Below are 20,786 nucleotides of genomic sequence, written 5' to 3' on the forward strand. Positions count from 1 at the left end.
TTAAAGAATCAGTGTGTCAAAGAAACTACAAGAGAAATCAGCAAGCATCTTGAGACAAATGAAAACAAGAACACCACATATAACCTACAGGGTACAGTAAAAGTACTGTTGAGAGGAAAATTTACAGCCCTCAATGCTTACTTTAAGAAAGAGCAAAAAGTGGAAACCTAACTGCACATCTGGAGGAACTAGAAAAGAACAGCAAACCAATCCCAAATCAAGCCAAAGGAAATAAATAAAGATGAGAGCAAAAACAAAATTGAGGAAAAAACCCAACAGAATCAGCAAGACCATAAGTTAGTTCTTCAAGATAAACAAAATTAAGAAATCCTTAACTAGAATGACAAAGAAAAAAGGAGAGAAGAGCCAAATAAATAATATCAAATGAGAGGGTGGACATTATTACTGACCATGAAGAAATAAGAGCTCTTAAGAGGATACATTTTTTTAAAGATTTATTTATTTATTTAATTCCCCCCCCGCCTCCCCTGGCTGTCTGTTCTCTGTGTCTATTTGCTGCGTCTTGTTTCTTTGTCCACTTCTGTTGTTGTCAGTGGCATGGGAAGTGTGGGCGGCGCCATTCCTGGGCAGGCTGCACTTTCTTTCATGCTGGGCGGCTCTCCTTATGGGGCGCACTCCTTGCGCGTGGGGCTCCCCTATGCGGGGGACACCCCTGCGTGGCAGGGCACTCCTTGCGCGCGTCAGCACTGCGTATAGGCCAGCTCCACACGGGTCAAGGAGGTCCGGGGTTTGAACCGCGGACCTCCCATGTGGCAGACAGACGCCCTAACCACTAGGCCAAGTCTGTTTCCCCTTAAGAGGATATTATGAACAACTGTAGCACAACAAACTAGATAACGTAGAAGAACTAGACAAATTTGTAGAAACAAACAACCTACACTGACCCTAAAAGAAAAAGACCTCAACACACCAATCACAAGTAAAGAGACTGAAATAGCCATCAAAAACCTCCCTAAGAGTTTTCTTTCAGAGTAATGAAAACATTCTAAAATTGACTGAGGTGATGACAACACAACTTTGTGATGAAAACGAGAGCCACTGAGTATACCCTTTGAATGGACTGTACAATGCATGGGACTGTGTAACACAGGGAATCCAGTGGTGGCTGATGGACTGTGGTTAACAGGACAAATATGAGACTGCTTTCTCCTGAAAAATAACAAATATTTAATACCACTACAGGGCCTTAATAGTTGGGCAGGTTGGGGGAAAAATACACCAAATGTAAGTTATAGGCTATAATTAGCGGTAATATTGTAACAATGCTGTTTCATAATTTGTAACAAATGTTTCATAACAATGCAAGGTGTTGGTGGTAGGAAGATGTATGAGAATCTTGTATGAATATATACATGCTTGTTCTGTAAATTCACAAATTTTACTATACGGTTATTGTTTATGTATATTCACGAATGAATGATATATTTCAATAAAATTTTGTTAAAAAAATAAGTAATTGGTAGATTGGGGAAAAGTACACCATATGTAAGATGAGCTATAGTTAGTATCTTGATGGTGCTCTTTCATAGTTTGTAACAAAAGTTTCACAACAATGCAAGGTGATGTTGGTGGGATGATGTATGGGAGCCCTGTTTGATGATATGCATGTTTGTTTGTAAGTTCAAAACTTTTAGTAATGCTTATTGTTTATGTATGTTCATGTATGAAAGATACACTTGAATAAAAATTTTTAAAAAGTGCTATCATCAATTCTAAGAAATGTTCCACACCAATGTGGAACAACTCCAAGGTGTTGCTGGAGGAACAGTATATAGAATCCTGTACTTTATGCATGATTTTTCTGTAAACCCATAACTTCTGTAATTAAAAAAAAAAAAAGGAAAGAAAATCAAATATTAAACGTTATTTACTGTTTCAGAATCACACACACAAAATCACCTTTCGGTATTGTGATTTAAATGCTTATTTAAATGCTATTTATCTTTCATTAACAACTAATCTCAAAAGGCTTTGAGGATTAATGTAATGTATATATTTTATAAGACTTTTTACATATTGAACACAAGAACATTTAATGAATACCTTCCTCCACCTTCCCCTTTCTCACAATTTTAAGGATGAATGAGAGACTATGGCATAATTTTAAAAGTATTCAGCAGCTAGACAAATCTAGGTTCAAATCCTCTAACCCTTCTATTAATTATGTAATTTTGGGTAAGCTATCTAAATGCCTTAAGTCTGTTTTCTCATCTGTAGAAATGGGAATAATTGTTCCTATCTCACAAGATTATTATGAGGATTAATAAAGGCAAAGTGCCAAATATAATACCTGACACATCGTAGTTGTTCCATAAGGGGTCATTAGTAGGGAAGCAGACTTGGCCCAGTGGTTAGGGCGTCCGTCTACCACATGGGAGGTTCGCGGTTCAAACCCCAGGCCTCCCTGATCCGTGTAGAGCTGGCCCATGTGCAGCAATGATGTGTGCAAGGAATGCTGTGTCACGCAGGTGTGTCCCCCGTATAGGGGAGCCCCACGTGCAATGAGTGTGCCCCATAAGGAGAGCCACCCAGCACGAAAGAGAGTGAATGCAGCCTGCCCAAGAATGGTGCCACCCATATGGAGAGCTGACACAAGATGATGCAACAAAAAGAAACACAGATTCCCATGCCTCTGACAACGAAAGAAGCGGACAAAGACGACAATGCAGCAAACAGACACAGAGAACAGAAAAAAGGGGTGAGGGGTGGGGGATGGGAGAGAAGGGGAGAGAAATAAATCTTTAAAAAAAAAGGGGGGGGTCATTGGTATCATTATTTTTAGTAACTGACACCCTACCCTACAATAGTATATTAAACCGCAGAAGGATCACAAAAATTGTTTCTAAAATCACAGAGGAATCACAAAAAGCATGTCTAAGTCCATTCAAATCTGTGGTTTGACTTCCTTGATACCACCTTGATTTTCTGTTGGTAGCACCAAGTAGTTACATCTTCACTGCAAGAAGCAAGATGATGCTATGATTTAAAAAAAGGTCCAGTTCTCTAATCTGTGAGATAAGAGTTTAAAAAAATATTAAAATAAAAGGAAATGCTAAACATTTATTTTTACTACTCTGTATCTAGCACTGTAATAGGTGCTATGGTAGCTGAATTATAAACCAGTGTAAAATTAAGCTCCCTCCTGCAAAGGGCAAACGTAGAGCTGAGCCTACTGACAAACTTAGCCCAGGAAAGGACTGGCAAATAAAGGATTTTCTCCACTGAAGTTCTTTACTGCCTTTAAGTTATAAAGAACATATACACAAATTTATCTGCTCACAGTTTAAAAGTGATTAAATTCTATCTAAAGTTGAAATGTACCCAGAAACTGTTCAATTTAAGTTATAAATCTGTTTGGGGGTGGGTGTTCCATTACGGGAAAAAAAAAAAAAAAAAAAAGACTATTACAGCTCAACTGTCAGCTATCATTCACTGTATGAAAAACTATTTTTGAAAAAATCATATGCCTAGATATTGCTCCCTAATGTCAAATTTATCTCCATCTCTGGCAAACCAGCCTCCAAAAATTATGTTGGCTACAAATGAATGCCTACACACATATATATATATTTTACTAACTTTAAATTCAGTGAATCTGTGATACCTTTACAAAACAATAATCTTAAATTTTACTCACCAAAATATTCTGAAAATTTCTCTGCGTTCAATGTTGCACTCATCAATATTACTTTCAGGTCAGGTCGAAAACTGAGAAGATCTTTAACAACAGTCATTAAAACATCTGACTGTAGATTTCTTTCATGTATTTCATCAAGGACAATGTGACTAACACTAGACAAATGTCTAAAATAGAAATGTGAAGCATGTAACTCAGTATGAAATTGAAAATACTGAATCATGGGAAACTGCCTATAACATCCCAGTAAAATCCAATTTAATATTTAGATCTTTTGATAACACTTAATGAAATTTCCTTAACTGAAACATACTCACGGGTCTGACTGGAGCCACTGAAGGATAATTCCTGTTGTACAGTACAAGATAGAACCCTGTTTCCTTGGCAACCGACTGTGAATTAAAAACATAAAATTTTAGCAATTTACTGAGTACCACCAGAAGTACAAAATTTCCAGTTTCAGAAATGCTTTCGTTTTTAGTGAAAATCTTCAATGCTTATTTTTTTACTTATAACAACACCTACTATATCACGGTAATGGGAAACACTACATTTAATGTCATTATACATTATTTTCAGTTTCATGATAAAATGTTAATGATTTAACTTTTTAAAGTTATAACCATTAGCACCTGGAGAATGGCTGAATTTCTTATAAGGTCTAAATTTCTATTTCAGTGATTAGAAAGACTATTCATTTAAAAAGGCAAATGAAAACTTGAGCTCCAGAGAAGGACCAAAGAAAAATAGTGGAGTGCGAAAGGGAGTAAAAAATACCAAATACTTAGGTGGGCAAATAAATAACATGAGTGGATGGATAGGTGGTATCAAAAGATATAGGACACAACACCTTTCAGGGAGAGTGATGAGTCTATTAATCTATGTCCAGGAAAAAGCATTTTTTTCAAATCATTCCATAATGTAAAAGCACATGCAATCTAAACAGGAGTTAAAAATTTTGTTTGCAGATTTCTAGCCTCTTTCTGCTAAGCTGTAGTTAGTTACTTTAAATGTTAATTCTAAGAATAAAAATAAAAAAACGAGAAAATCTCCATTCTTCTGGGTTTCCAGCTTCAAAGTTTCACCAAAAACTACCTGTAACAGGAAGTAAGCATTCTTTACCTTTGGAGACGAATTTGATATCCAGTACTGTTACCATTGCCACAAGATTCTGCCCTTTCTGCAGCCACTCGTTCTGCAACCTATATTTCAAGTAAAATATAGTTAAAAAGCAAATAGTTTCCTTTAGGATAAATATCCTGAATATCAATGAAAACTCAGGGTTGTTTAAAAACATATATTAAAATATGTGGTGTCTAAAATTGTGTGCCTAGGGAAGCGGACTTGGCCCAGTGGTTAGGGCATCCGTCTACCATATGGGAGGGCCACGGTTCAAACCCTGGGCCTCCCTGACCCGTGTGGAGCTGGCCCATGCACAGTGCTGATGCATGCAAGGAGTGCCCTGCCACGCAGGGGTGCCCCCGCGTAGGGGAGCCCCACACGCAAGGAGTGTGCCCCGTAAGGAGAGCCGTCCAGCGCGAAAGTAAAGTGCAGCCTGCCCAGGAATGGTGCTGCACACACCAAGAGCTGACGGAGCAAGATGACGCAACAAAAAGAGACAGATTTCCATGTCGCTGACAACAACAGAAGCAGACAAAAGAAGAACCCGCAGCAAAATGGACACAGAGAACAGACAACTGGAGTGGGGAGGGGGGGAAAGGAAGAGAAATTAAAAAAAAATAAAAATAAAACTGTGTGCCTTAAGAGCTGCAGACTACCTTCTTATGTCTAGTTTTCATGTACTCTTAGAAAGCCAAGTTCAAATTCTCTCTCATCACTATCTTAAAGTGCCTTTCTATGGCAGCCTCTTATAATTTCTACCTGTCTTTTGGTCTTATCTAAAAGATTTGGAAATCATGGTCTAAAATTGTTAACATCTGGGTTTGTAATTTGAGGATAAATACATGCTGATTTTATTTTTTACTTGTTTGATTGTTTGTTTTTGCAGGGTAGAGACCAGTATTGAATTCCTAGTTCTCAGATGGTTTCTGAAAGGTATGACTGCCAAAGATGAGCTCTGGGTATTTTATTATAATTCAGTACTCATTTGTGTAACATAGAGTAACCAACTGTTATTGTCTTATGACAGGACAGTAATACATAAAGTTAGAAACAGAAATGACATGCTTAATTTATCAGAAACTATACCACATAAGTAAAGTTTTCCAATCAGTGTATCCAGTTTACACTGACTTAGGCCACTTTACTTTTTACTACATTAACTTGGCCATTCAAATTTCAACAGATCTTTGAAAAATAAGCAAAAATAATCTAGCTGGCATTTCTTCCTATTGTCAGTATATTTGATAACTGCCCATCTATTAGTGAAAACGTTAAGTACAGGTTTTAATTTACCTAAAGCCAAACTATATAATTGTGTTATGACAAAAAAAGTGAACTATATTTTACCCATTCTATGATCTTATGCAATTTGCAGGTATACAGTCCTCCAAAACAAAGGTGAAGATTGTTACTCCACAGTTTTTGCTAGAGTATTTCTTAGAATCAACAGCTTAAAATGTATAGTCTTTCCTCCCAAAATACTACCATAATTATTTGTAATGTAATTTCCAGAGATTCTGCATTAAATGATGGAGATGTGATAAACAGCACTATCATGAAAACCAAAGGCAACCATAAATCTTCATAATTGAAAATTATGCACAGATTTATATAAAATGGAAATAAATTTCCTATATACAACTGAATGTTACAAGAAACCTCAAAGAATATGTAAGTCATGTATTTAACTAGGCCATATGAAAATACGTACCTGTTACTTGTGCTTGTCTTCCTATAATTTAGGTTTTTTCAAGAATTATGAGGTAGCCTAAATCACTTTAAAAAGCAAACAAGATAACCCAGAACAATGCCTTATTTTTCTTCATAAATTTCTTTGTTGAATAGTTGCATTAAAAAATCATTAACATCAGAAATATATTTAGAGATTTCATCAGTTTCATGCTTTTGTTTTTATATTGAAACTTGCCAGATTTGTAATTTATCTTGAACTCAAACATTAAAACATCTATTATCTGCCAAACAGAGATACTCAATCTTTCAGTCTTTGCTACCAAATATTTGCTTTCATAGCAATAAATCCTGTAATTAAAATTATTCCAAAGCTTCAAAATCAGTAAGTTCTAGCAAGATTAAAGGAGAATGGAAGATAAAAGAGGGAGTGGGCCAAATTTTGAAAAATGAGAGCTTACTTACTGAAATGGCACTAATTCTTCTTGGTTGAGTACAAACGATCCTACATGCAGATCCTTTCCCCCTTTCAATGTAGTTATCCAAAATGAACTGAGTAACTTGAGTGGTTTTTCCACAACCAGTTTCACCACTTATTACTGTTACTTGATGGTTACTGATCAAATTTACCAATTCCTATGCCAAAAGTGAAAATAAAAAGTGAAGAACATCATGTTGACTAAGACTGAAAACATAGTAATTAAAATTCTACCATACTAAAATTCTACCATACATATTAGCCTTTAAAACTTTTTAAATATATAATGCTGACAGTGGATATCTGGATCTACCAGCTTATAAATGATAAATAGCACCAAATTATGAAGAATAGAGTCAAGGCACTGTTAAAAAACACATTAGCAAGAACGAGAAAATAACTGACAAGTTCCATGCATAACAATTAATATTAAAAGAATGCTGACATCCACAGTTATTGAGTACAGGGGCAAACAATCTGATACCTAAGTAACTACTAAGGGTATTACAGATTTATATCACAATTCATAAATATGGCTTACAGTCTTCAGGACAAGTTTTGTATACTAGTTTAAAGAACAAGGAAAAGTGTAATTTAAGATTATATCCTTTCAAAATAGTCAAAATAAAGAGATTTCTAAACACCTAAATCAATTAGGTAAACATCAAGTAATATGAAAGCCTATTATTTAGGGAAGATCTTCTTTCTTAAAAATTGTATACACTAATATTTATAATATTAATAATATTCATTCTATTAACAAGACCATCCTACTACTTTAAAGGAGGTACTACGGGTTTATTTTCATCTATAAAACAATTTAACTTGAAAGTCTACCTTTTAAAAATCCCCCATTCTATCTCAACACATTGTACATATCACAATTTCCAAGTCTGAAGACTAAAATTATAGCTGGTAAATCAATGCGTAATTAATTGCTTCAACAAATATTTACTGGTTATCTACAGAATTTGAGAGATTGTTCTGAGTCAAAAAATACAGAAGTAAATAAAACAGACTCTAGCCTCACGGAATTTATTGATTTAAGAAGGGAAAACACACATATAGATAATGTCAGGTAGTAATAGTGCTAAGAAAAGTAAAGAAAAATTAAAGTAAGGACAGGAGGATTAGAGACTGAGGCAGACTATGTACTTTTTGATAGGGTAATTCTATGATAAGGCATAACAAATTAATTTAAACACTGCATTTTCAATTGCAAAATTGCCTCAATTTTTAAATTAAAACATCCAGTCTCGAATTAAAAGGACATTTAAATGTGAAAATAAACATATATGTAGGAAAACTCTAGGAAAACTATTTCGTGACCATTTTTTTCTTTTTATCCTTCAATCATTCAAAAAAATAAAACTGACTTCCAATAATAACCTTTAGGAAGAGGTACATTAATTTATATTTGTTCTTGATAAACAACTTAAAAAAAAAGTATAAATATTTTTCAAATCAAATAAAATCGTCTACATGTATTTTACCTTTTGCATTCCATATGAAGGGAGCTTTTCCCGGAAATGCTGGAAAAAAAAAGGTTTTAAAATTTCACCAAAGAAATGAAAGCAAAATGTAATCATGGTAATCAGTCCATATCACAGGTATATATACCAGAATCTAAAAATATTTCCATTTATCTCATAGCCTGTGTGAAGTACCAAGACTTAAAAAAGAAATGATCAATCTCTTTTATACTGAAACATTTAAAAACAGAATTCAATTACATCCAGCAGAGTGGAGACGATTCCTTAGCGTTAATGGTAGTGAGAAACGAAATCTCATCTACCAACTAAAAGCATTCATACAATCCCTAAATTTCTAGTTCGTAAATTAATCTTAGATTTGATTTCTACATCACATGCTTTTACTCACCAATCATACCATCATTTACTACTGCACTAGGCATGGGAACAGATAATAATTTGATTGTTTCAGGGTACTTGATTTTGGATGTAAGAAAAACTTAAAACAAGTAATATCTGGAATCAGAAAATGAGGTAATGAATTTCTACTTTGCCACTTAAGAAATTGCGATCTTAGCTATGTCAAACCTTGAGTGTGAATCCCTCAGAACTTTTATCTATCTCACAGGGTTGCTGGAAGATCTGAATGAAAAAATTGAAACCTGACAATATGAATGAATAACTATAAGCAGCGTTTCTGGCACATATAAACTAATCAACAAATTCTGGGTAACTTACAATTGTAATGATAAAGAGAAGTGACTATTCTCTCCAACATTTTAAAAATTTATGTGACAATTGCTCTTTAACTTTAAAAACTATCATGGAACTCTACACTCATACTACGTAAAATCGACAAACACCTTTTAAAAAGCAGTATTATGATAGTAATTACGATAACCATACTTTTTCTCTCAAAAGTTTAACATATGTCATAAAAAAGATTTCGTCAAATTCATACATTTACATGAAAATTCTGCAATGGCAAAAACAAATCATAGTTTAATAAACTCCTTTTATTGAAAAGGAAAAAAAACCCCACAAAACATAAAATTAGAACTATCCTAGACAATCTATTATTGCTCTGTTAAGAGATACGATGCTACAGATAAAGAAAAAGAAGCTTAAGTGACCTACCCAAAACTGCACAGCAAGTAACAGAATAAGAGTAGAAGAAAATGTCTTACTAAAAGTCTTAAGAAAAAGGTACAATGACTGGCATCTTTATAAAAATACAGCACATTACCAGTACGATTAAGTAGTTGACCTCGAAAATACACCTTGTTCTGTTATTAGCTGTGCAATCTTGGATAGGTTACTCAAGCTTCTTTTTCTTTACCTGTAACATCGTATCTCTTACAGAGGGTTGCTAGAAGGTTTAGATGTAGTTACATATAAAAGGTTTACAACAGTGCCTGGCAATAGAAAAGACCACTGTTTTCAAGTTTCGCACATTTCTTCTCCTAACTTTCTCTGAACTAGTTCATACATCTTCCATAATATTTCAGTTCTATGCTCCAGGCAAGGAAAACAGAAATAGGTTAACTTTCCTTGTACTTATGCAAAGGTGCTCTTCTCTAGACCATTATAATTCATCTTGAAATTTCACTTGAAATCTCCAACCTGAAATCATTTGAGTAAAACCTCAAAAGGCACCAAAGAGCTATACAATATGTTCCCTGGGCAACCTCAGCCTATCTTCTAAATAGGAAATCCAAGCTTCACTGATAATAATTGGGCCTCTCTTTCTTTCAGGAGACATTAGGGTATCCTAATGTGCAGTAGATATTTTCATATTGAAGTATGGCCCTCAGAATTCCCTCAGTATTTTCTTTAAAAACAAAAACGAACAAACCAAAAACACATGACCATCTGAGCACATCCTTATACCCTCCAAGTATAATATTTTGTATGTTAACTGGAAGTGCTCTTAAAGTATCATCTAGCCTAGAAAGGAAACAAAATATTTGAATAAGTTGGAAGAATTTCAGTTCTTATCACAGTTATGTCTAAAATGCTGTTGACTTCTGGGGGATAAAATTTACCATTTGTAAAAAGAAGGAGTTGGATTAAATGGTCTGGAAGAACCTTTACAATTCTAACCTTGAGTCTCATGACATTTCACTAAACTGGTCTAGAAAAGTTAAATTCAAGAGTGCTAGTATTTTCATTTGTACCAGCATCTTGCAAACATTTTTTCTCCTCACTATATAAGCTACTGTAGATGAGAATGGCTCACGATTATAAGGAATTTTCACTCCTGCTGGATTCTCTGAGTAACAACAATTAATAAGCAATAATTATTATTTCTACAGAGAATGCCTGGATTTGGAATCTTACTGATTTATACCATGTGGTTATTCCTAACCATAAACACATTTTTATTAAGTATAAGAAGAGAATAAAAATTTTCCCAGATCTTGTTTCCCATTACCTGCATTTCGATATACCGAAGGTCAGTTTTCTTCTTTTGTAAATCTTCTAATAGTTGTTGGTCTATGGTTATATCGGGTTCATTTTTTTGGAAAAGGTACTCAGAATCTCGGTCAATAAATGATTTGTCCCTGTTTCTAAGCATCCTTTTTTCTTGGTTAATCAATTTATTTTCCTGGTCATCAAGTTTCTTCTCTGAGCTTGGTTTGTTCTCAGCAGGAATTTCAGTACCATATCTGTTTTGACAAAATAAAAAATGAAAAAAGGTCAAATGAAGCTCTGACCTCAGCACACTCTGCTCTGGAACAAAATACAATATACTGTCTTATTTCAAAAACATCAAAATCAAAAGCTGGCACACTCTTTTTGCTTAGTAGAGCATTATGAAATATACTTAAGAGTCATAATGAATACAAATGAATTCCTTTAAATAGTCAGATAAGTTGTTCCTTGTAGTAGTTTAAAAAAAAAAGAAAAATCCACACAGAATAGTCATGTTTTGTTTGTTTTTTTAAAATAATTTTCTGGGCTTTGCTTAAATTTACAATGCCATTTGCATTCTGTCACCCTTTCTGAGCTACATTTATGGGATGCTACATTACAGTCCCTAGAAAACTGCTAATTTTTCCTCTAAATGATAAAGTTTCTGTAACCTTCCTAACACAGGAACAATTTAATTTCCTGAATGTCACCCCCACCCCCAATCTGCCAGTAGAATTTCTGAATAGAAAGATGAAAGGTTAGATAGACAATAAGTAATAGCTTAATAAAATCTCATATCCAGGCAGATTATTCTCACCATTTAGCTTCCCTATGTGAATGAATATGTCATCTCAATTTCCTGATCTTTCACCAAATCTGCTAGATCTACATTAAAAAATTAAAACTACTTTAAGGTCGACTCTCATTTATTGAAAAGTCTAAAGATACTATTTTTATTTTCATTCTTTTCTAGCCAATGTCATGAAAGAAGTGTTACTTTGCCCATTCTTTAAAAGAATACTTTTATTTTACCCATGATCCTCAGGAGCAAACCAGGATATTTGTTCTTCTGCATCTTTCTCATTCTTAGCTTGGACAGAATTCAGTAGCTGAACAATCTGTTCTTCTCGATGTTCATCCATATGTACTACAGCTCTCTATTTTGTGGGAAGGAAAAAGCATCTTTATCAATATAAGAAAATATGCAAAGCTGTTATTCAATAACTGTACATTCCAAAGAGAAAACTGTGTACCTTTTCTTCCACTACATCTGTCATGAAGCATTGTATTTTGGGAAAGTTCCCTGCTAAAATCTATTCATTCTCTGCAGAGCTTTTGAGGGCTGTCTTGGGTCCCAAAAAGACTGTTTCTATAAAAGGTAACATACTTAGATGCATTGTTTTCAGGGCTATCAACAGAGGTATCTTACTGGGGAAAGGGTAAAGAATTCTGTCTTCTCATGAAGTATTCCTGAGAATAGAGTCAACTGCCTGATTGTTGAAGACTCTACATTTTTTTTTCATCTATAAAACACTATACAAATGGATTTTAATAAATTTCTGCTCTAACATTTTAAAAAATACAGGGAGGTGGGCCAAAGCAATGAGGGAAACAGGGAGCCCTGGTAGGGTTTTGACTGACTCCTAGGAGAAAACCTTTCTTGCCTGACAAGTGTCCTTGTACACCTGGGAAATTGGGCCACACCAGACAGTTTGGGAAAGGACAACTGGAAGCTTGTGCCTGATCTTTCCTGGGCTCTGCTCTCTATATCTTTAAACTTTGCAGTTTTTATAATTTTACTCTGTATGCTTTTGCTATAAAACTGTAATCATAAATATACAGCTTTTGATTCCTATGAGTCTTAAGTCTTGGAGACCACTGACACAGAGGGCCATCATTAGAAAAAACATTACTGCCCTATACTTTAAATTTTGTAATGTCTTCAGCACATATTCACAATTTGTTCTGTCACTCTGTGAATCGATACTTACTATGATCACTTTTTTCCCCCTTGGCAATTAAAAATATGAGAATCTATACTAATCTCTGAATTAAAGAATCATCTGGAAAAGATGCTCCAGGACACTGTCAATTTCAAGCAAAGCTTCCTGTATTTTTGAGCCCTCTTGAACCACCTCAAGGGTTCAAAGTGATTGTTTCTTTTATGCCCTTTTAAAATGGCAAAGATCAGATTAAAGAATTTTTACTGAAACTCATTAGCACTGAAGCATTTCTTCAACTAAGCAGAGCTTTACATTTTGAGTTTTGAAGCTTTTACATGTAACTCTATCAACAGAAAAATGGTTCCACACACCTTGTTATATGAATTTTAGATACCCATAAAAAGGTGAGGGGTTGAGAAAACATAATTTATACTTTTTATAAAAACATAATTTATAATTTTATAAATTATTTATAAAGAGATTCTCCCTACAATGTGGCTACAGAAGCCACTGCCAGTTGTAAAGGTGCCTAATTCCAAACCTTGACAATGCTGTTCTTTGTAGGTTCCCTCTTTCCTGTCCTCCAGTTCCACCCCCCTTCACTTTACCTTACCTCCTGCCTAGAGAATCTCACATACATTTTACGTTTCATGACTATTTTATTTTACCACCTTTTTGATTTTGATTATTTTCCCCTTTTATGGACATTCTCATACATTCTTTCTGCTTCCAGTTATATGTTCCTGGCAAAGGAGACCCTCAATAATGTCCACCAAACTGTCTATGTCTATTTACTCAGCTTTTTAATTATCTGCAACTATTTCAAACTTTCTCCATTCTCTGTAACATACCAACAAGCTTTCCTGTTCAACCTCAGGCTTTCACACAACACTGCACAAAGAAAACAAAAGCCCTATAAAGAAAAGGTCCTCAATTGCCTGCCACCAAACCTAACACCTGTATCAGCGCTCATTCTTTTCTCTTTCCTCCCTTTTAAAATTGAAGAAGAGTTCATTTTCCTTTTTAAAAAAGCATGCACACACATACATACTTCACTGTATTTCAAGTTTCAGCTTAACGGTTACTTCCTCTGGAAAACCTCTGGAAAACCCTAGACTGAGTAGGCTGATAACCTGTCTCCTTATTGTAATACTTATAAACTCTGTACGCTACCTAGAGATAAATCTATATAAAGTAATTTCTATAAAGTAAGCACAATGTCTATCTTGTTAATACAGTGCCTTTTAGGTCCTTAATATAATAGGTTCTCCATAAATACTTGTTGAAAGAAGAGTAAGAAAGCATAATGGAATGCATTCGCTTTGTAAATACAAGAATTACTTAAAAAGGAAATTATGATGGGGAAGCAATCTTACCATGCTGATAAAACTACATCAGGTGGTCAAAGTAAGATAGTCAGAATGAACCAATTATTGAGAAGTGCTAATATTTGGATAGAGAGGACTGAGACATTTTAGAATGGAATAGTATGAAAAATGAATAGGGAGCAAAATAAAGTATGTTTTTGAAAGCTATAATTCATTCAGAGTAACAGGGGACATGGCAGAAAGATAAGTATAGGAAGCCTGATATGTTGAGGCAAGATCCTTAAAATGCTAGAAAATATGTTAAGACGTCACTAAAATATATTAGACTGAGACTGAAGCATTCAATCTCAGCTCTATCAGATGCTTTTCTGAACAAAGAATGAACAATCATCTCACATCTAAAATGAGAAGGATCTGACTAGATTCCTTGTGAGCGCTCTTAAAATTTTAAAAAAAAACAAATGAAAATATCAGCTACCAAAGAGAAATATTTCCAAGAATGAACAATCATCTCACATATAAAATAAAAATAGAAAAAACTTCCATTTTTACATCAGGTCATTTGCTATCGTAAATATTCTCCATCCACTCAAGGGAAGCATGACAATATTTGAAAGCATGGAGGCTGAAACCAGACTGCCAATTTCCCAATCTAGCTCCCACTATTTATTACTTAGCCTTTCTGCACTTCAATTTCCTCATCTGTTAAAGGATATATTACCTATAACTCACAGGGTTATAAAGAGTAAGAGTTAACAGTGCTTGGCACACAGCAAACTCTATTCTGCTCACCCAACCAAATACGAGCCACCTTCAAGGTACAGCTCAAGTCCCCCATCCATAGTTTTCTTTTCATGTGCATTCAATCAACAAATAATTGCAATGTTCGAGGCCTTGTTCTAAATGCTAGGGATACTGTGGTAAGACAAAGTGCCATCCCTACTAGGACAAAGTCTAAATGAGGGAGAGAGGAAAAATACCAAAGTAAACAAGTAACATTCTAGCTCCCTGATAAGTGTAACAAAAAGTAATACTTAGTTGCACAGAAATGTGCAACTAAATATTAAAAATAAGGTGGCCAGGGAAAGTTATTTAAGGAACATACATCTATAGAAAGTTGCGTGATCTGAAGGCATGAACCATACAGAGCTCTAAAGACACTGCATTCCCGGGAGAACAGAAGCAAAAATAAAAGCTCTAGGGCAGAAATTTAATTTTGGTGAATTGAAGGAAAAGCTGGAGATGAGGAAGCAAAGCCCAGAATCTAGTAATCCATGAGAGAGGCCGAATTTGATTTGAGCCAAGGAATTTCTGCTTTTAAAAGATTCCATCGATGGCTCTATAAAGGATAGACTTGGGGGCAGCAGGAGTGGAAGCCAGGAAACCAGTTAGGAGGTCAGAAACAGAAAACAAAATGGTGACAATGTATGGCAATTGCTGTAGAAGTTGTGGTGGGATGTGGGATGTATGAAGGCAAAGATTTGTTTGATGATTGAGTAGAAAGAAAAGGAACAACCAGAATAATTCCACTTGGTATTTATTAGCAAGTGAATAAATAGTAGTGACATTTAACATTTACTAAGATGGAAAAGGTTTGGGGGTAGGGAGTAGAAATCAAGAGTTCCATTCCAAGGAAGTGGATTTGACCCAACGGATAGGGCGTCTGCCTATCACATGGGAGGTCCACGGTTCAAACCCAGGGCCTCCTGATCCATGTAATGAGCTGGCCCACGCGCAGAACTGATGTGTGCAGGGAGTGCCCTGCCACCGCAGGGGTGTCGCCCACGTAGGGGAGCCCCATGCGCAAGGAGTGCGCCCCATAAGGAGAGCTGTCCAGCACGAAAAAAGCGCAGCCTGCCCAGGAATGGCGCCGCACACAAGGAGAGCTGATGCAAGATGATGCAACATAAGAAGACAGATTCCTGGTGCCGCTGACAAGAATACAGGCGGACACAGAAGAACACGCAGCGAATGGACACAGAGAGCAGACAACTGGGAGCGGGGGTGGGGGGGGGTGGGAATAAAAAAAAAAGTTCCATCCACATTGCACAACTTACTATGTCCTTCATGTGGAAATAATTTCTCTGACATATTTTTGCTATTTTGGAGTTCCCGGACATATTTAATTTTTCATCTGTTTAGAACTTTTTTTGCAATTAAAATAGATTGAAAGCTGCTTGAGTATCATTTCTCTTCAGATCCCTGGAGACTGCATAAAATCTTGTTTGAAAAAGGTTGTAAATACTCTGCAAATACGATGAGTTCTGAAAAAGTAGTAGGTACATCTTTTTATGGTGTTGATTTAATTATAATTACTCTTCAAATTTCAAGATAACTTCGATGCACTTCCCCGATTTTTAAAAAACCAGTCTGTTTATTGAACAAGTTAATTTTGGACTGTCAAAGAACTGTCTTTTTTTTTTTTAAAGAGAAGAATGTGATAAAATTGTGAAGATGAGTAAATGGATAAGGTCCCAAAACACATCAATGAAAATAGCATGAATGAGAGAAAAATAAAATGATTTAAAAACAGAAGCTTAAATGGTGATTTAATTATTCTCTGTATCTGTTATGAAGGTGCTTTTAAAGAAGTCACAGAAAGGCTTTTCTAAGGCCTATATTTAAAAGCTTCTGCTTATTCATAAAAATTTTATTTTTTCATCTGAATGGGCCACTCAGGAAACTTTAACGTTTCCTTTATTACGGATCTTCGAGACATATATCAAGCTGACAAACGCCAACCTCAAGAGAAGAGACTAAGCAAGATCTCCTAAAGTTTCTTCCACTTCTAGGATTCTAAGTTTCCCTCTCAAAGAGGAGGTGCTGATCAATAGAAACCACTCTACGGCAACATTAAAAATAAATAAGTAAAAAAAAAACCACACACACACACAAAACACCTGAGTTTGTGCCTGACAATCCCAAAATGAAAGCGGTACTATTTCACTATTTTGGAGTTCCAAAGGCAAAGAACCCGAAAACAGCGAAAATAATTATTAAGGGAAAGGGCGGCAAGAGATACTATGGCATTGACACTCCAATAAAGTTAATGTCCGTTGGAACGTGAATTCAACATTTGCTTTATCCACACTGCCTCACGTCCTTCAAGCAAAGTAGCCTTTCAGCCCTCACAAATCCTGACCGCTCTTGTCAGATGCGCAAGGCTAACGTCCTAACGCCCAGCGCAGAAAGCTTTACGATAAATGTGCACCCCATTTACACTTCACAAAGCACATGCATCAGTTAAGAAACAAAACCGAGAAACAAAAGCAAGGGAACAGTTAGGGGCAGCGGGAGGTAAACAATGTCCTCCCTTGTCCCCCACCATTATCGAGTCTCTGATTACCTCCTGCCTCTCCGCGTCCTTGCTCTTCTGTCCCTGTTTCTTCGCGTACCACAAGCCGATTTCGCGGCCCTTCAGGTGCCCAGGATGCCGGCCCCGGCCGCCGCGACCACCCCCTCCCCCTCCCCCTCCGCCGCCGCCGCCGCCGCCGCCGCCGCCCCCGGAGCCTCGACTCCCTCCGTGGCCCCCTCCATAGCTTCCGCCGGAGCCCCCGCCGGAGCCGCGGGGTCCGCCATCGCGGCTCCAGTTCTGATGGTAGTCATAGCTCATTGTCCCCGCGGACTACAACCCGTGAGAACCCGCAACTGCTGGAAATGGCGCCCGGGGCCGGAAGAAGGTGCAAGTCCACTTCCGTTTTGCTTCCGGCGCCCAGCGCGAGAGGGGAGGGCCGTTGCGCGTCACAAGCAGCCGTTTCCGGTGATGTCACGAGGTGACGGCCGCAGACCTAGGCGAATTCCGCGGGTCCCGCCGGAGCCGTCTTTAGTTGTTTACTTTCTTACCTCTGGAGGAGAGCGAGCGATGGGCTCGCAGATTTTCTTCGTCAGGCCCGGCAAGTGGGGAAATGGGTTTTGGGTTTCGCTTTCTGATTCCTCTTGGTAAAATCTGGAGTTTGCATCCAATTAGGCTCCGTGATGTAAGCATCAATTAAAACAATAAAAGAACCCGTGAGTCAATGCATTGTCTCCTAAAAGTCCGTAAAGAAAGGAAATTAGTTTGTCGTACTTTTTTTTTCTTCGGTCGTTTGACTAGCTACATCTAGCATGTTTCAAATATATAATTATTAAAATGCCCCTGCCTCCTTTAAAGGATTATTGTGTACTTAAACTACCTTTATCCAATAGCATAAGATGAGCAACTCTACTCAAATTCAGTGCAGAGCGCTTGGGTAATTTAAATAAACAGCAGTTGAAGATTAATACATTCTGTGAAGCCATATACTGCTTATTGAAAGCCATGTGGCTGCCAAGTGTCTTGTTCAAGCTGTTCTTGAACGATCAAGTTATTGGACCACATAGACTTGATGTTCAGCAGGGGGTATCCAGTTCATTTCTACATTTAATGGATTTAAAGGTGCTGAGGATACTCATTGAACAATATCAGTATTGAGTTGCTTGCCATCTTGAGGGGAAGATAAATGACAAATTATTTTAGTGCATAGAGTTAAGAAAGGAAAAATGCTATATGCCATGAGATATTATAGCAAAAGAATTTAATTTTGGAGTCAGGTTAGTCTCCTTAAAAGCATGAGGCTTTAAGCAGTAACTTTTGGCTCTAAGTAGGCTTTAGCCAGACTTAAGGGGAGGAAAGAGTATTATAATAGAAGTGTGTGTATGATAAAAGAAGATGAAACACTGGAGAGCTGGAAAAAACTCTATTCTGTGACTTAAAAAAAGACTGATGGAGAAGGTCAAAGAGGTAGATTGGTATTTGGACCTCTTCCAAAAAGTACATTTTAATTAAGGGAGTGGTTGCTTTGAGGAGAAAGAAATATAGAGGCAAATGTGGGCATAAGGAGTCTGGTTAAACGTCTAGAAAAGGGAATGTAGGATGACAGCATTGGAGATGGGAAGGAATGGAATTAGGAGATTAAATTGCCAAGATTTGACGACTCATTGGATGGGGAGAATTAGAAGAGTCAAATGACTACCAAACTTAATATTTAAATGACTACCAAATGAGGAAGTCATTTAGATAGATGAGGAACACAAGAAGAGGAGCACTTTTTGGGGCGTGGGGGTAAGACTAGAGTTAATATATTTGATTTGTATATGTAGAGTTTGAGAAGCCTATGAAAAATACAAATAGAGATATCTTAAAGGAAGTTGACTGTTGTATGAATTTAATGATTTAAAAGCTCAGAGAAAGTAGATAGATTATATATTTTGGCAAATATGATTAAAGCCAGAGGAATGGGTAGTTCCCATAAATGAGAACGCACAGCATGACATACTTGTGATTTGGTCAGTAGGTGAAATTGCCTAGGTGTATTGGAGATGGGTGGGTTAAGTGGTAAGGAAATGGTATGAATTGTTAGTAGAGAAAGTAAGTGGGGAAGAAAACTAGCATTTATTTATTGCTGAGTGTGTGTTAAGTATTGGGCTAGATAATTGAAATTTGTGAGAAAGATGTCTTTGTCCTAACCCCTAGAACCTGTGAATATGTTACATTATGTGGCCAAGATGAATTCAGGTTGCTGATGGAATTATAAGGTTGCTAACAGCTGGATGAGTCCAATCTAATCATCCAGTTCCTTGAAAGTAGAAAAGGGAGGCAGAAGAGAAGGTCAGAGTAATGTGATATAAGGAGTACTTGATCAATATTTGCCAGCTTTAAAGATGGAGGAGGGCCACAAGCCAGGGAATATAGGCAACCTCTAGAAGTGGAAAAGGCAAGGAAACATATTCTTTCCTAGAAAGGAAAGAGCCACGCCAACCCACTGGTTTTAGCTCAGTGTGACCAGTGTTGAAATTCTATCTTTCAGAATTGGAAGATAATAAATCTGTAAGCCACTAAGTTTGTGGTGGTTTGTTACACCAGGAATAGAAAATAAATACAATGGTTTTTTTTCTTTAACTCTCTCCAATAATCCTTATGACAAACTTGGAGAGAGGTGGTGCTTTCCCTGTTTTCTAATGACATTTATTTCTCTTCACCACACACTGATCCTAAGCAGAACCTTAGTTTTTAACTTTAAAATGACTAATTCTTCCAGATGTCTTTGGCATGAAGTAGTACAGTACTGCTTAAGGCTATTGCTTTAGGCAGTTATAACAGGAATTTGCACAACAGAAGTATTTTCAAGGAAGGACCTGAAAGATACTAGTAAGAAGATAAATGTCTGTCACTACCAGAGCTGTTTGTATGTGTGTGTGTGTGTGTGTGTGTGTGTGTGTGTGTTTCACAGCCTTTTGGAAACACAAGAATTCTTAGGTTACTAAATATCAGAGAACAAAGGGAATCATTGGTTCTTTATAATTACCACCGTTACTATTACTGCTTTTCTGTGGTGGGCCATGCTCTTTGGAGGCTACAAAGATGTGTCTCTAAAATATCCTCTCCATTCATCACAGCTGGAGCATAGCATAACCATTGCTTTCAAACCCATAGTGTTTGGTGTTCAGCTTCCACAGGCATCCATCCCCATCAGAGTCCAACCGCCTCTGGGTGCAGCAAGGGTGGGCAGCAAAAGGACCACACCATTATTGCAGACTACCACAGTTTCCCCCCAATCTCAAGGAATCTTTTACTCTCCCCTTCTTCTTTACCTCAGCTCTATGGGATAACTCTCGTATAATCCTCGAAATGGGTCTAGTGTTCATAAAGGCCTGGGTGGGGAT

General features: G+C 36.6%; 1 protein-coding gene across 2 annotated transcripts in view; it reads right to left on the reverse strand.

Annotated features, from left to right (window-relative positions):
• The window catches only part of DHX36 (DEAH-box helicase 36), a 48,392-nt gene extending 30,609 nt beyond the window's left edge, over positions 1 to 17,783 (reverse strand). For both annotated transcript variants that reach the window (XM_058295180.2, XM_058295182.2), the window contains exons 1-8: positions 17,452 to 17,783; positions 11,867 to 11,991; positions 10,854 to 11,088; positions 8,441 to 8,479; positions 6,935 to 7,105; positions 4,781 to 4,860; positions 3,976 to 4,050; positions 3,659 to 3,825 (exon numbers count right to left, since the gene is read on the reverse strand). In XM_058295180.2, the coding sequence (XP_058151163.1) occupies positions 3,659 to 3,825; positions 3,976 to 4,050; positions 4,781 to 4,860; positions 6,935 to 7,105; positions 8,441 to 8,479; positions 10,854 to 11,088; positions 11,867 to 11,991; positions 17,452 to 17,718 (1,159 nt within the window). In that variant the 5' untranslated portion in view covers positions 17,719 to 17,783. The remainder of the gene's footprint in view (positions 1 to 3,658; positions 3,826 to 3,975; positions 4,051 to 4,780; positions 4,861 to 6,934; positions 7,106 to 8,440; positions 8,480 to 10,853; positions 11,089 to 11,866; positions 11,992 to 17,451) is intronic.
• Between the last annotated feature and the right edge of the window lie 3,003 nt (positions 17,784 to 20,786).

This window comes from Dasypus novemcinctus, chromosome 4, assembly GCF_030445035.2.
Source record: "Dasypus novemcinctus isolate mDasNov1 chromosome 4, mDasNov1.1.hap2, whole genome shotgun sequence".
Taxonomy (NCBI): domain Eukaryota; kingdom Metazoa; phylum Chordata; class Mammalia; order Cingulata; family Dasypodidae; genus Dasypus; species Dasypus novemcinctus.